At 48.9% G+C, this 17,026-nt stretch overlaps 1 protein-coding gene across 3 annotated transcripts in view; it reads right to left on the bottom strand.

The window, feature by feature from the left end:
- Positions 1 to 17,026, bottom strand: part of WDFY4 (WDFY family member 4) — a 285,705-nt gene that overhangs the window by 38,328 nt on the left and 230,351 nt on the right. For all 3 annotated transcript variants that reach the window (XM_045025801.1, XM_045025800.1, XM_045025802.1), the window contains 5 exons: positions 15,521 to 15,640; positions 14,325 to 14,442; positions 12,602 to 12,711; positions 4,933 to 5,086; positions 3,290 to 3,381 (listed from right to left, as the gene is read on the bottom strand). In XM_045025801.1, the coding sequence (XP_044881736.1) occupies positions 3,290 to 3,381; positions 4,933 to 5,086; positions 12,602 to 12,711; positions 14,325 to 14,442; positions 15,521 to 15,640 (594 nt within the window). The remainder of the gene's footprint in view (positions 1 to 3,289; positions 3,382 to 4,932; positions 5,087 to 12,601; positions 12,712 to 14,324; positions 14,443 to 15,520; positions 15,641 to 17,026) is intronic.

Below are 17,026 nucleotides of genomic sequence, written 5' to 3'. Positions count from 1 at the left end.
GGTCCCAAGAGATGAGTTTTTGCTATTCAGGAGAGGTGCCGAAGTACAGGGGCACTGCAGGTCAGAACGGAGGGGCAGTGGCAGGGCTGGGTGAAGCCCATTGCTCGAATAGCAGGGGGCGCTGCAAGTGAGGACTGAGTGGCATTGGCAGGGCTGAGTTTGCCCTTCCCTGTAGCCAGTACAGTGTCGTGCCAATGCTCCCTGCCATCCCTGTGCTCTGGGAACTCCCAGTGGCACTGTGCGCCACCACACTGCACCTTGAAGGCACTTAAATATTTACCCAGTGCTTTGAAACCACAATGCACCATGCCAGTGCCACGCGTTACTGACAGAGCTTTTCCATCTCTCTCCGGCCTGACTCTGCAACGACACCTGCTGCTGCATTAGTGGGTCTCCCCAGAACACCCTCCCATCCAGCAAGCAGCAGAAACAAATGAGCTAATGGCAGCCCAAAGAACGGCACATTTCACAGAGCAGACAACTAGTCAAATGCAGCCCGTCTAAATTACCCTGTCCGCAGCGACACTGATTAAAGAGTAGCTTAGAGAACAAGCACATCATACAACCTGAACAACAAAAACACACAATGCCTGGGCTCCAAAGCCGTTCTCCTTAGTGAGAGCAGTTAGCATATGAATTACATACAGCAAACTGCTTGGCGCTGGTCAGCAAAGCATAAGGAAGTGCATGATGGATTCAAAGGCGACAGAGCAGCTGTTCAGTTTGTGTTTGAAAGTCACTTTTCCCCAGCTCCACTAGCCACAGGGAGACAAACATGCATTTTAACAGCAACCCTGGGGGCTGCTTCACAGTTCCTCATTTTGGGGTATGAACTGTCTCATCCCAACTTTATTTTAAGAGCAACCCTTTGTTCCCCACCGCCTCAGAAGCAAGAACCGGGGTGCTCAATGCTGTTGGAATGGACTTTTTTAATGGTCTTCTTTAGGAAATTAACAAGATTTAAAGAGGGATTGGGCATTTATACGGACAACAAAAACATCCAGGGTTAGAACAGTTCTATTTGGGAAAAGATACAATCCCCCGTACTTCAGAGTTCATACCCACCTCTGACTACTCAGGGTTAGAGTGAGACCTTCATGGGGGGGGGGGGCGATTACCCCACATTTCACTACTGTAGGAATCTCGCACCTTCTTCTGAAGCTGCAGTGCTGGCCATTGTCAGATACAGGACACTGGGCTACAGCCTGAGTCTGACCTCCTCTACTGCAGATCAGTCTATGGGCAATCTTGTAAACTTGATACTGCTTCTTTGCTGAACTGCACCCAGCTGAGACTCTAAGCCATTTGGCACAAAGAACATGGTTTTAGCTGTGGTTCTTTAAGTGCCGAGAGCATGCACAGCACTGCACAAGACACCAAAGGCACAGTCCCAGCCCTGGAGACCTTACAGTCTAAACAGCCAGACCGTGGATTTTACAGTACCTGACCAGCTCGCAAATATCTATGAATATATCCTCATAACACCCCTCGGAGTTAGGGCTATGATCCCCACTATACAGACAGGGACCCTGAGGCTCAGGACAATTAAGTGATTAGCCCAAGGTCACACAGGGAGCCTGTGGCAGGGCAGGAAATTAAATCCAGGTCTCCTGAATCACAGCCAAGTGCCTGGAGGCAGGGAAGAGCCTGATAAGCAAGTCCAGGGGATGGCCAATCAATGAATCCATGTCTATTTGACTCTAGTGGCCAGACCTACATGTATGGGAGCAGGGAGTAGGTACAGCTGCTTCTGCAAACCTGCAGAGGGGCTGTTTGGGCGCTCCATTTCCAGCCTCCAAATTTGGGTAAGGACTGGTCTGTCCCTGCCGCAGACTTCCTGTGTGACCTTGGGTAAGTCACTTCATCTCATCTGCACAATGGGCTAATGATGCTTCTCTCTCTCCCTTTGTGTGGTTAAACTGTAAACTTTCTGGGGCAGGGGCTGATTCTCACTGGAGAGGTGGCTGGAAACAGAATTCCCGTTCCATGAGAAATTCCAACATTTCAAAACTTGGGTCCATTCCCAATTGGAACACACAGAAATTTCTCAATTTCTTGTGGAACAGACAGTCCAAAAAGCCCTGTACTCTGAAACCTAAAAACGTTGCATTTCAATAATGCCAATGCATTATAAATGGCAACATTCACTATCCTCCATTGTTGTTTGCAGTGCTGTTGTAGCCGTGTTGGTCCCTAAATGCCCCAACAACAATCAGACAATTACTATGCTCTCAAATGAACTCGCACAAAAAGACAAAAACTCCACATCACCTGCGGGTGAACACTTCTCACAAAGTGACCACTCTGTATCTGACCTCTCGGTTCTCATCCTCAAAGGAAACCTGCACAACACCTTCACAAGATGATCCTGGGAGTTTCAATTCAGAACTTTGCTAGACACTAAAAATCATGGACTCAATAAAGAGACTGGATTTATGGCTTCTTACAACAATCTATAACCCACTAACCCCCCTTTGTCCTATGACTGCAGAGGTGCTATTTGCCCACTTCACCTTGAAGTGTCTCTTGGAACATGTATTAACTCCTTACACTAAAAACAATTTGTTCCACCTTGTATTTAGCTGTGACACTCTGATTCTCTTTCCAAGATCTGAAGAAGAGCTCTGAGTAAATTCGAAAGCTTGTCTCGTTTTCCAACAGAAGTTGGTCCAATAAAAGATATTATCTCCCCCACCTTGTCTCTCTAACATGGTATAATGAATATAAAATAGGATATACATATAAAATATTAGAGATAAAATACAACATATTAAAAACTACATTATAACATAAAAGTTGAAAACAAAGGGATAAAGTTACTCTTTCCCGTTGAAAATTTAATTGAAACCTGGAGCATTCCCACCAGAATTTTGATTTTGACAAAACTGCATTTTCCAATGGAAAAGTGTTCCGCTGACAATGTTTCGACCCGCTCTACTCACTATGTGTGTATCTGTACAATGCCTAGTGTCATGGGCCTCTGATGTCAATCAGGACCTCTAGGTGCTACTGGAACCCAAGTAAAACAATAACAAACAAGAATATTACTGTAGCTTGTGTAAAAGGACTGGTTAGTTACAGTGGAGTGTTTGCACCCCTGCTTTGAGTTAGCCTGTTACAGGGACAAGAGCCATCTGCAAAGTTCAGAACTAGATTTGAACCTCCTCCAAGCTGGGCGTGTTTGAGGCTGATGTTTTTGTTTGGCCCCATCTCTAGTACATCACATCCATCTCCCATTGCCTGGGATCCACTGTGGTGCCAGACCACAGTGCCTGAGCTACATACTAACCTGTCTATGCAAGTGGATAAATTTATAAGGGTCTCCATCTGCCCAGGGGGGCAGCTGCACATCCCCCAGCACAGTTCCGTCCTGCATGCTGCCTGCAACATTTACAAAGGGAAAATTAGGTACAAGAACCAACCAGAGTCATTGCCCAATGGCAAATGGAAATCAAGCTTTTCCAAAACCCAAGAGAGCCTGGGGGTCTGAAGAAGGTCAGATGACTTCCTATTCCCACTGGTTTTCCCTTGTGCAATTTTGGGTTCTAGCGGAATATAGACCTGGCCTCCTAAAATACTGCAGGAAGGTGTTTCTCTGGGGATTCCCAGTCCAGTTTGGTAGATCTAGAGTGATCAAATAGCTGAGAGGATGTTCTAGTGAGAATGCAAACTTGCGGGTGCTTGCCCAAAGAGGAACCTGCGGAAGGTCTCTCTTTGCTCGTCATTACCACAATAAAATCACATATGTTCTCAACATGAACTCTGTTCTAGCCCTGACTACGGACTGGATCCAGACAAACCTGTCACCACCTGCTTTATTGAAACACTATCATTCTATGGGCCTCGGCACTGGGCAGCGCTAATCACTGGAGATAATTGCTAAAACAGCCCATTGCCAGGGATTTTCACAGATTCATAGATTCCAAGGTCAGGAGGGGCCATTGTGATCATCTAGTTTTAACTCCTGTGTAACACAGGCTGTAGGACTTCCCTGAAGGAATCTGCTCTATAAAATCTGTAATCATCTTTTGCCTGCCATTAATTTCATAGAGCGACCCCTTGTTCTTGCATCATAGGACAGTGTAACAGGAATGTGCAAATCACTTTTCACCACACCTATCATCATCTTAAATACTCCAGCCAAGTCCCATCTCTCTAGAGCTGGGCCCTGATCACAAAATCCAGACCAAGGTTAAGGTCTGGACAACAAACGTCCACAAGATTTAGGAGTGTGTGGATGTGGGCTTCTGCCCATTATAGAGACAGACTGACTAGAATGGGTATAAAAGTAAATTTCAGATCTATGTTCCGGTTCACCCCATTTGGCTCCATTCAGATCAGGGTCTGGGTTCTGATTTCAATCACCCAAAGGGTTCAGCTGTGTTTGGGTCCATTGCTTTTCTAAGGTTTCTCCTCTCAAGGCTAAATCACCCTAGGTCTTTGCTGCCTGTTAGCAACCTCTCCCTGCCTTGGCTTTCCTTAGCCCATGGCTCACCTCACGAGACCTTAAATACTGAAATGTGACCAACATGCAGCTGGACACTGACATGGCTGGTTAAGTTGCCTTGGCTGGTATGAATCTGGGGTGATTCTCACCATTGTACAGATGGGAAACCAAGGCACAGAGAGGATAAGTGACTTGACCAAGGTCACACAGGGTGTCTGTGGCAGGGAATTGAAACCAGTTCTCCAAGGCTCTAGGGCAGTGTCCTAACCACTGGACCACCCATGCCAACCCTTCTGCCTATCTCCACAGAAGACAGCCCTGAAATGGGAGACTGAACCCAAAGCCCCTTGAAACTGAGATGCTTTGGATCTGGATCCAAATTCACAGCTCAGCCCCAGGTCAGTCAGCCAGGGCAGCTGCGACAGCCAGATCCCATCTCCCAGCACAACGCCGGTAGGAGCGCTCACACTCCACCCAGTACTTACCGAATTCAAAGTGATTGCAGTTGATTAAGAATTCAGGCAAGTAGAAGAACTCAGGGATGAGCTCCCGGACGTCACTCATGTTCTCTCTCGATGCCGAGTCCCACGCGTTCTTCACACTGTGAAACATCCGGTCTGCTACATCAAAACTTCCCCCCTGCAGACATGGGGAGAGACAGACAGTGATCAGGGCTGGATTTCCAATGTTCTTCGTGACTTTACACAACCAAGAGGCAGATGCCGAATCACAGCCCATTTTCTAATGATAATCTAGGAACATATCAGGAAGGGCCTGACTCTGCCCTCGGTTATGCATGTATAACCAAGAGGGCAATCATGCCTGGAGATATTGTCTAGCTTGCAGGAACTTGGAACCAAGCAGAAATGTGGCTCTCTTACATTAATGCTGATAATGATCACGCCTTTCTGTAGCGTCTCTTACGTCCAAGTACTTTACAAACAATGGGCCTGACTCTGGGATACTTCCTCAGACTCTGACTCAGGAACGGAATTAAATGAATGCTTACATCCACCACATACACATGCTTAATTGTATGGGCGCTAAGCGTAAGTGCTCTTCCTGAATAGGGATGATTTCATAAAATCAGGGCCTTTGGGAAATGTTTTTATTGATTTAATTGGAAGTTTTGCCTAGGATGGAGACCATGATATATTTCAGGTGTCATTTTCAAATGTGCCACAGTGATTTAGGAGCACAGGTCCGATAGGCGCACAAATCCATTTGGGAGTCAAAGTCACATAGGCACATCTCGAAAGCCCCACCCCCTCATATTTATATTGGGATCACGACTCCCACCGCTGAAACACATTTACTTCTAGCATAAAATAACTATTTATCAGCATTAAGCCACTTTATCCAATAGTGAAGACAGCCATGCCTCACTGAAATTGCAGAGGGAAATTTGCCCCATTAGGATTTCGGTCCCATGCCCCTGCTGTCACCCTTGTGAAAAGTGCCCTGGCCAATGGAGAGCCCAGAAGTGCTTAGGACTTGGTTTCACATCTCATCCAAACCCCTCCACACTGGGATGGGGTGTTGTGTCAGTATTGACTCAGAACAGGGACACACACCTAGGTCTTTCCTTGCAGGTCTCCCATCCACGACCGCCCAAGCCTGCTTAGCTGGTGACACCTGACTCAGTGCAGAAGCCTGTTTTTCGTAACTCCCTCTTTTCCTTAAATGTAGATTAAAGATTCCAACAGTGGCACTTCGAGTATGTCGACTCTTGGAGCTAGGGGTGTGGTTCCCAGCTGGAGCAGACATACCCCTGCTAGCTCTCATCAGGCTAGCACACTAAAAATAGCAGTGTAGATGCAGTAGCACAGGCAGTGGATTGGGTTAGCCGCCTGAGAATGTACCCATGGGGTCTAGAGACGGGTTTGCCCTTGGCAGGGCTAGCCTCTCTCATCACTGCGGCTACACTACTATTTTTAGTGCACCAACTCAATGACAGCCAGTACAGTATGTCTACGGGAGCTGGTAATCATACTCCAAGTGCAGATATACCCTTAGAGACACTGATGAAGTGCAACTCCGCACGGCCTCTTGGTCAGGGCTTGGGATAACCACCATTTAACCCAGAATATTTCTCCAAACACCACCACAGAACATCACACAAAATTTTTCCAAGTCCCAGGCAAATCCTGGAGAATATGGGCTTTCCTGGCATCTTTGAAGGAAAGGTTGGATATAGAAGTTACTTTATCGGGGCAGGAAAGATGGCCCAGTGGATGGGGCAGAGGTGTGGGACTCGGGAGGCTCAGATACTCTGTGTGATCTTAGGAAAGTCACTTATTCTAATCTGCGCCTCAGTTCCGCGATGGTAAAATGTGGCTAGTCCTTCCTTACCACCTAGGGGCAGGGCCGCCCAGAGGGGGGGGGGCCAAAGGGGGCAATTTGCCCCGGGCCCCGCAGGGGCCCCCAAGAGAACAGCTGAGGCTCCCGCCTCCGCCCCTCTCCTGGAGCCTCAGCGCATCAAGCGCCGAGTCTCCGCCGGGGCCCCTGAGCCCCGCCCCGCTCAGAGCCGCATGGTCAGGGGGCGGGGCTGGGAGCTCCGGGCTGAGCTCAGCTCCATCCGCTCGGCGGGGAGCTCCCAGCCCCGCCCCCTCACCACGTGGCTCTGAGCGGGACGGAGCTCAGGCCCCGCCAGCCACACGCTGCGGCTGTTCCGGCGAGGCACTGAGACTCCGGGTGAGGAGGGAGCCGGGGGTAAGAGGCTGGGGCTGGGGCGGGGGGGAAGCGGGACCCGCCGCCGAAGCGCAGCCCTGTCTTCGGCGGCGGGGGGCCCTTCCGTTCCGGGACCCGCCGCCGAAGTGCCCCGAAGACCCGCGGCGGGCCCCCCCCCGCCGAATTACCGCCGAAGACCGGGCTGCACTTCAGCGGCGGGTCCCGCTTCGGCGGTAATTCGGCGGCGGGGGGCTCCCGCCGCGGGTCTTCGGGGCACTTCGGCGGCGGGTCCCGGAACGGAAGGGCCCCCCGCCGCCGAAGACTCCGGGCCCCCGGAATCCTCTGGGCGGCCCTGCCTAGGGGTGCTGTGAAGATAGAATCTGTTAATTATGAGGTGCTCAGATGCTATAGTGATGAGGAACATAGAAGTACCTGGACAGATCAACAGAGCTCATTTCACTCCTGGTGTTTGCCCACTTTGTTAAAGAGAAGCCAGGAAGCATTTGGGGACCACGGGAACAGCCCTGTGCTCAGCCAGTAGAAGCACCCTAAATTCCATCCATAAGGAAGGTAGGAATATTAGGGCAATTAACAGCCGCTTCCAGTTCAGCTACTGTGTTCCACAATCCTCTTCACCAAGAGAGATGGTGGCTTCAGGTACAGTCTGCATTGGATTCATTTATAGCAGGGCTAGGCCTCACCAGTCCAAGGTGGACCCTTGGCCCTTCTCATGTTGGGAGACTGGACCAAAGGAAAGAGGATCCAGGGATGCTATTTCAGGAAGCTGAATTCCGGCACTGAGCTGCACTTGGGCTAGCCAGACCATTAGGCCTCTCCAGAGAAAACATTCTCACTCAGGCTTCATTGGGCCTAATTTTATGTAAGGGTTTGGAGATGTGGGTAATTTGTTTCACATGTGGCAGCTTCCCAAGCTGAATTTGAGAAGTCAAAGGCCAGGTAACATTAAATTTGACCTGGGTGCCTACAGGCTGCACTTCAGCTGACGTGAATCCCCAGTGATTAATTTTGTGAGGGACTATATTTCCTAGCTGCTACTTTCCTACATGCAATCAGCTTGCTCTGTACAGGCATGGACATAAGTTAGTGTAACTCACTGGTGCATGTGTGTTACAGGTCCCTAGCTCTGCTGATCTGCAGAGGATATGAATTGTGACAGCCCACAGCTACAGAGAGACACCCCTTTAGCTCAAGCTGTAGCAGTTCAAGCTTTTAGCTCCCCAGTTCAGTCTCAGGGGAGGGACATCACGTAAGCACAAATAGTGCCAGATTTGCATGCAAGCCCGTAAGGTTCTGTCTGTTGCTGACTTGTTGGGATAACCTCATTTCCTCTGTTTACCTCTCTCCTCCTCCTGTTTGCTTCAGGAGCTAGATCAAGACTAATACGTCCCTTCTACCTAGCTAGAGGTGACTGGGGTTTACCTTTCAGTCTCAAAAATATAAAAGTGACAGATAAGCATCCATGCAGCCCAACGAGAGGAGCTGTGCATGTGCAAAAAATGAGACACCTACCCCTCCACTATATCACACTGCAGAGCAAACTCCACCTTTGGGTAAGCAGGTGCATGCCACTGAAGTCAACGGAGCTTAAGTTTGGAATGTGCCTGTTCTGCTCCTGTCCACAAAAATCTATACTAGGCCACTCCTGGCCGCAGTCAAAGGGAAACACCAGCTGTAGTCTTAGCAAAGCCATTTTGGATCAGAAGTTTGGCCCAGCCTCATCTCCAATTCACAATACCAGGGCATGACTTCCACTCCACTTCCTTGTTTCTCACCCAGCCCACTGAGCATCGTGGAGCCTTTCCACTCCAACTCCAGGGACCACAAACAAACCTCTGACCAAGATCACACAGGCAAGCCTAGCTAGGAGACAATCTGATGCACAAGGTCATCTTGCTCTTGATCACTATCAGGCAAGGACCCTTGGAGTCAAATTCACATTGAAATTAAAACAGGGTAGAAGGAGGACTATAAATAAATCAACAGCTAACAAGTATCTCATTGAAGCATATTAAAGGGTTTTGTATATTTAATCTTCACACAGCGCACTGTGTCTGGTAGTGATTGATGCTTTTTCATCTTTTTTTGCAGCTTTTATGAGCGCTGATGGTAATCTCATGAGAAACAATATGATTTGTAATAAAAAGATTACCTGTATTAAATAAAAATAATATATACATAGGAAATGCTGTTAGTGTGACAAATCTGGTTAAAGATATTACCACCAAGAAAAAATGTGATTTTTTCCCTGGCTGTCTAATTCATTTTAAGGAAAAGTAATATCTTTAAAACTTAAGCCTGTATTATTTATAAAGGAAGCAATAACTGATTTTCCCATTTCTTATATTAATAAATTTATTTGCATATATTTATATCAGAATTAATGGGTTTTCTCTCTCTTGGAATACAAAAACTGCACTGAGAGGGAAAAAGAAAATCTGGAATTGCATTATGCTTTTCAACTGCACATTAACATAAACTCTGACAGCTTTTTCATGGGCCGCATGGAGTAAGACCTAGGGTTTCCTTCCCTTCTGTGAAGCCATTTCAGTGATCAAGGATATGGGTTAAGTTAAATACTGTTATAGCCACAGTACAATAAGGGGCTGTGCAAAGCAGTTAGGTAAAGCGTCCACAGGGGAGAATCTAAGTTAGAATCAAACTGCGCTCCTATAAGAATTGATTCTGTGGGGGCCGAGCATGTGCCATGGATTATAATGTTGAGGGATTATAATACTAGGTCCTGATAGGGCCTTAAATCCAAGGAGCTCAAAGCGCTTCTCAGATGGCTATAAAGACATAAAACTTTACAAGCTCCCTAGAGAGGCTAACCAGCCATTATCTGCATTTACAGGAAGAGTTTCAGGACTCATCTGGAGTCACAGAGAGCTGGGAATAAAACCTACATCTCTCAAGTCCCAGTGCAGCGTCGCAACACAACAGTCCCTTTCCACCCATGTTGAAGCCCATTACACTTAATGAAGTATCACAGGCTCTGGAATCCCTTTTTTTGTATGTTCCCTTACTAAACAGCACTGTCCTAGCCCCATGGATTGCCAGGTGCTATCAGCTGTATTGACTAGAGGAATCAAGATCCCCAGCCAACTCTGCCCTTTTAAAGGAAGTTGGATCTGAGATGCTGTGTTTCCCATTCAGATGAGTTCAACCGGAGGGGGGGGGAAGAGGGGAGGGGTTTGGAGCAGGCCAATCACAATAAAGCCTCTTCTCTTCTTAAGAGGCAGCTCTCACCTCAGCCTCATTCTTATCCCTCTTATCACATGACTATTTAGTTTCCTTACGAGCCTTTAGCGTGGGACCCCGTTAAAGGTTATTTCTAAAAGTCCAAGTACACTGTATTGTCTGGATCACCCTTGTCCACATGCTTACTGACACCCGCAAAGAATTCCAATAGACTGGTGAGGCATGATTTCCCTTTGCAAAAGCCATGTTGACTCTGCTCCAACATATCGTGTTGATGTGTCTGATAGTTCTGTTCTTTGCTATAGTTTCTACCAGTTTGCCCGGTACTGAATTATGCACACCAGCCTGTAACTATCAGGATCATCTCTGAGCCCTTTTAAAAAGATCAGCATTGCATTAGCTACCTTTCAGTCATCCAATACAGAGGTTTGTTTCAGTAATAGTATGTAGTGTCCCTGCCAGCAGAAGGTGCTACAATTAGACTGCAGTGACCAGAATTGGAGAGATCATTCCCAGACTATGTGCTATGGACATTGCTGCAAGTCCTGGCTGAACCAATCATATAGCTCAGGCTGCTCAAGTCTGCTGCTCTCCTGACTGTAACTGGGAGTTAGCAGTCCCTAAGCTGCTACAGGATCAGGTATACATGGGGAAAAGACAATACCAGCTCTGATTCACATGCATCAGTGCAAGACCAGAGGAATGAGGCACCTGGTGAAACCATTCAGTGGTTTAACCGGATCCACCTCAAGGCAAAATTTTGGATGCTTATCTAGATCTCAGATGCTTTTGGAGCCACCTACCAATCACACATGAATGCAGCCACGCAGACTGGTGGCTTGTTACGGATAAAAAGCATCCCGGTGAGCCAGAGCAGCATTTGTAGTTTACAACAGTGCTAAGTGCGCCACAGTCATTGATGACTGCTGCTAACATATGGTTCGCAGAACACCGTGGAAGAGCATTGCCTCAGGTGGTTCACTAGCCCATTGCCCACTGCTGGGAACAACCAATTTCATGGGGTTTATTGCTTAATTAACACAGCACATTATTTCCATTACCTCATTAAAAGAAAAAAAAACAAATCAGAGCTGCAGCAAAGCAATTGGAGAGGGATGCGGCCAGCCCTCCTCCGCCACACAACAATCCCATGGCACCTGAGCACCACAGCCCGAAAGCTCAGCCCAGCTGCCCCATATCAGATTGTACCATAAAGACATGCAGATGTCAGTAGGAGCCGCCCTAAAATACCTTGTCCCAGGTCCTCTCCCAACCCCAGGTAAACAGCATCAAAATTCCAGGTGCATAGCACTGAACTGCAAGGACCTCGCTGTCCTTGAAGGTGTGACCCCAGCCACTTGTTGAACTGGATGCTCCTGAATAAGCAGGCCCACAGGCCAGTGCAGCCAGGGAAGGTAAAAAGGAAGCTCCTGAGACAAATGACATCACCTCTTTCCTCAGAGTTCGCTTTACCACCAAACAAAAGGAGTCACGTCCAGGCACAGCAACACAAAAAACCCCTCACCGGGTCTTCTTGTCTGAGCCCTTAGCTCTTGTGGTGAGCTCAGGCTTTGCCTTATAGAGTTTCCCAAATGTGGGCACCGCCTTCCCTGGTCATGTGACCTCCAGATTTTCAGTCCCGACTGGGCAAACTACATTTCCCATCATGCCTCGTTTTAGGGTATACATCCACTGCAATAAAAGACCTGCAGCATGGCCACAGATAGGCCTGGTCAGCGGAAAGGGGTGGGTCTCAGAGCCTATGTTCCAGCCCAAACCTAAACCTCTACACTGCAAAGTTTTGCACTGCAGCCCAAGCTCCATGTGCCCGAGTCAATTGACCCGGCCTCTGAAACTCGGTGCTGCGGGTTTTTTAGTGCAGTGCAGATGTATCCCTACAGGCCCCAGGGGACATAACAGGTGCACTGGGATGGATGTGTAAGGCCCAGTACCAGCTACCATCCCATCCCAGTACACACACGTCAGAGTATTGTGATGGATAATCTAGGCTCCCCCGTCCTACGACTGGACCCTCTGTTAGAATATAATATATACACACAGCTCTGATCCTACTCCCATTAAGGCTTTGCCAGTGAGTTCAATGGGAACAGGATGGGGCCTCCACCAATCCCAGACTTCACTTGTGACATAAGAACGAACGGGCAGCTCATTAGCCAGTGGCTGGAATCAGCTCTCATGTTCCACGTAGCATAGAAGAGCTGAACCTGCTCCGTATGAGAGAGGCTAAATGCGGTGTCCTTTTACCTGAAGAGCGCAGAAGGTCTGCGTAAATGGCTCCAATCGGACCAAGTACGACGCTACTATGATGGCCGACGAGTAGTGGGTGCAATAGTGACACTGGGCCGACGGGTCTCCTGTAAATTAGAGGTAATCGGGTCTCAGTTTGAAACATTGCCATTTGAAGGCACAGCTGCAAATTACCACAACACAATTGTGGGGGACAGGGTTTGAAAAATAGGTGTGCAAAGATCCATGTGCAAGGGCATGCCAGATAGGATGCACACACAACCAGGCAGGTACTCTGCAACCTGGCTATGTGTGCATACCCCCTTTACATGTGATTGCACACACTTTGGATGTAATACCGGAGGGGAGCAGAGTCCCTAAAGGGTCTATGTGGCTCACCCCGTGCCCCTTGATGTCCCTGGGGTCCTTAGGTGCTATTTTGTTGCATTTGCAAGAGGGTTAATCCCATAGTGATCAGCCATGTGGTCACATAAGGACTGGATGGAGTCCCATGTAATCCCTACAGCCCGGTGGATGATGCAGATTCCACAGTGACAGGTGCCTTAACATTCGTGGAGCTAGATTCTGAATGCCCTCCTCCTTCCATGCCATCCTGCCTGCTCCTCCTCCATCCCCCCAGTGCTTAAAGTGCGCCAGGTCAAAAGGGGTGCAGACCTGGCAAATATAAAATGTCTACCTCTGAGTCAGGCCCTGGCGGAGCGCACATTTCAGCCCTGCCTCTTGGGGTACAAGCAGCCAGCAATTCTCCCCTTCCCCCAGGGGCCAAGGCTATTCTTGGGGGTGGGGGGGGAAGAACCCAGCAGCTAGGGTGGTTCCTTCCCCATCCTCTCCTGTGAGGCCTTTACCCTTCTCCTTCCCCCTTCATCCCTGCCTGGAAGGGGGAGAGGGAACCTCGCTGTGGCTTGCCCAGCCTGAGAGGGGCTGAAGAACCCCAGGAGCTGCAAGGGGAACAGTGGTGAGGCTAAATCATAGAATAGAATATCAGGATTGGAAGGGACCTCAGGAGGTCATCTAGTCCAACCCGCTGCTCAAAGCAGGACCAATCCCCAGACAGATTTTTTTTTACCCCAGTTCCCTAAATGGCCCCCTCAAGGAGTGAGCTCACAACCCTGGGTTTAGCAGGCTAATGCTCAAACCACAGAGCTATCCCTCCCACAGAGGGCAGAGCAGATGAGGGGGCAGGACAGTTGGGGAGGTGGGGGGCAGAGATGCTGTGGGATGGGAAACAGGCAGAGGTTATGTTGTTTTCATTTTAGTAGAAAATGATAGCCCCTCCCCCCCAGCGCACAGAAATTTTCAGCCCACTTTAAGCTCCGCACCCCATCCCTATTCTCTCCCACATCACCCTGTTCCCCAGGGGCCAAATTGCCTCACTTCCCCCAAACCCCCACTGTAGCTATCAGTCAGGATGTCTGCAAGGATGCTTGCTGGGCAGGTGGCCTCTGCTGCTAAGCCTCCTGCCCCAATACTGGTCTCTGGCCTGAGAGTGGAGATGGGACCTAGCAGTGCAGGACACATCAGGACGGGGGACAGGATGGGAGTCACTCCTCGTAGGAGGCACGTCCCAGGAACCTGAAGCCCTCCCTCTTCCGGCTCTCCCCAAGCCCTGGAAATCAACTGGTCCTCTCGCAGGTGACATCTCCCTAGGAATTCACCCAGCATTCAAGGGGTTCAGTGGGAGCTGGATTTGTGCTTCCCGTGATTCTCCGAAAGCACTCACCTTCGCTCTTCTCCACCTCATGGTACCGCTGGATAAATTTGCGTTTCCTTTCCAGTGTCTGAGCTCCCATGGGCTTGGAAAGGTCTCGGAAAGTCTGGGGGCTTGCAAGGTTCAGCATCTGCAAGGCAAACATCGGGGGTGGGGGAGCAGCTGAACTCTCCTGGAACCCCACTGACCAGGCTCAGCTCTGTGACCTGCCTAGCTGTGTCGGCTTAGCTGCGTCAGCCACACCTGTAGCCAGGGGAATTTGCTGAGCTTGGTGCTCACCCCTTCAAACCTGGTGTGACACCCTCACCAGCATGGAACGCCTCCCCGTTACTCTGTGAGAACTGCGTTAACCAGTGCAGGGTGTCAGTATGAGCATAGCAAACTGGGAGACGCGTCACAGAAAGCTATGCGCTGGGCAGGTATAAGCTGGTAGAAATGATGCCCTCAGTCCCTGGGGAAAGAGAATGAGCCCTGCCTTCAGGCATCACCCCTTTGCTGGTTGGTTCATGGAGTGACCCCAGCATATAGTGCAGAAACCGCAGCATATCTGCCTTTCTGGGCAGAGGTTCAATGCTACCAAGATCCCCCTCCCAAGGGAGAGGGAAGGATCCTTGGAAGCAGAGGGCGTGTGCCTCTGAGAGGGCAGTGTGTGCAAGGAGCCTCCCACCCAGAGGGTACGTTCACACTGCAATCAGGACAGCACACATAGGCATACATGTGCTAGCTTGGACTGAGCTAGCTCGCAATACATAGCTATGAAGCCATGATGACACAGGCCAGCTGCCCATGTCTCTATGGTCCCAGACAGTACTGTATTTGGGCAGCTGGCTCATGCCGCTGTGGCTACACTGCTATTTTTAGTGAGCTAGCTCAATCATAGCTAGATCGGGTATGCCTCAACGTGCTGCAACTGTGCCTCCTGATTGCTGTGTAGATGTACCCAGACTGGCACAGCCTGCATGAAGGGACAAGCAGCAGTACCTGCTCTCAGGGGAGCACAGGGTCTGCTCCCTCCATAGCCCTTTGAGAAGGGGTCACAGCCCTGGCCCTGTTCTGAGCCCACTCTCTGGCACAGTACAGTCCTGGCTCGAGACCTCAGGAGTGGGTTCCAGAACTAGGCTCACCCCAGCATTCACGTCAGTGAAGAACCCTTTGCATGGCTTCTACTGCAGAAAGCACAGAAAAACTACTAAGCACAAAGAGCTCACCTGGGAGTGGTAATCAGCCAGGATCCAGGGGAACACAGGGTACTGCATGTAGTCATTGTACGAGCGCCCAGCCAGCGTGTTCAGGTACATCAGGTAGTCGAAGTTACTGATCTCTCTCTTCTGCCACGTCAGGGAAAAACCATCACAAACCCCTAAGGTGAAGCTGGTCTTGGCTCCATGTTAATCAGTAAGAGCCAACCCCACACAGTCTAAACACAACTCATTAGCACAGCCAGTCGGGACATGGGAATATTTTTATTGGTAATTAAAAAGTTTCTATTTTCTCCAAAAATTTTCTTCACAAAGCGTTTGGGTTTTTGGTGAAAAACATCAACAGAAAAAATTGGTTTATGGGTTTTCAATGAAAACATGAAAATTACCTTCAAAATTGGGCATTTCCAGCAGAACAAAAAATAGTTCCCAGCTCTACTCGCTACCCATAGCCACTGCGCAGTTTTTGGTCTTTCAGTTCGTTGTGAATGGTGCCAGAGTGACTGTCCTGGCAAGTGAAGCCCCCTTACTGGGGACTAATTCACAAAACAAACACAGCCTGGAAATTGACAATGCAAATTTCCCACACATTGTCTCCTTGTCCCCAGCGTGCACAGGGCAAAGTGCCTTGAACCTGACTTGGAGAGACCGCCTCTCTGGGTGAGAGGGGAGTTCATCCTTCTTGTGATCTCTGGGCTGAAATGCCAGCAAGGGTGCCAATTGTAAGGGTAGTTCTTGTGATGATTATTATTAATATATGTGTTGTGTTAGCACCTAGGGGGCTCAATGGCATGTGCTTTGCTAGGTGCTGTGTGCACACACGCACAATCATTGAGATCTGGACATCTGTGCTCTAGAAACTGGACTGAACCCACCAGCTTATTTTGCATGCATTACAAAGAGCTCTCAGCTGGTAACAATGTTCAGATGGTAGCAATGCCCATTGGCCTGGATTCTGAGCCATCAGAGACGGCAGCTGCTTTTAAACTTTGGAAACATTCTCAGAACTCCAAGGAGCCCCTGTTCAGCTGGGCCACAGTGTTATAAATACTATAATCAATCAGCAACCTCTATTCAAATCAGCACAAGCCTACATCAGCCTGCTACTATTTTATAATAATCAGTTCACCAAAATGTTAAATAAGTTTTCTCATTGGATCTTCTTCAGACTATGTAATTTGCATACTGGCTGAAACCACTAAATGCTATAGTGTTATATGTATGTAACAGGGAACTGCATTGCTTTCATATGGTTTGATGGAGAGCCAAACACACAACTGTTTTATTGTTATCCATGTGCAGGAGAATCCTGGCAAACACCCTGCAGAGCCAAATGGGATAGAGCCCGTGGATTTCTACACTGTCTTCTGTGGCCATCAAGATCTGAGGTGCGTAGCCACTGGAAGCTACAGTTCAGGCACTCAGCTGGTGTAGGATGGTGTCACTCCAGTGAAACAATGGAGCTTTGCTGATTTACATCTGCCAAGACCTCCTTCTACACATCCCCTCATCTTG

Source organism: Mauremys mutica, chromosome 7, assembly GCF_020497125.1.
Source record: "Mauremys mutica isolate MM-2020 ecotype Southern chromosome 7, ASM2049712v1, whole genome shotgun sequence".
NCBI classification, from domain to species: domain Eukaryota; kingdom Metazoa; phylum Chordata; order Testudines; family Geoemydidae; genus Mauremys; species Mauremys mutica.
This window is presented reverse-complemented; position numbering and strand designations above follow the sequence as displayed.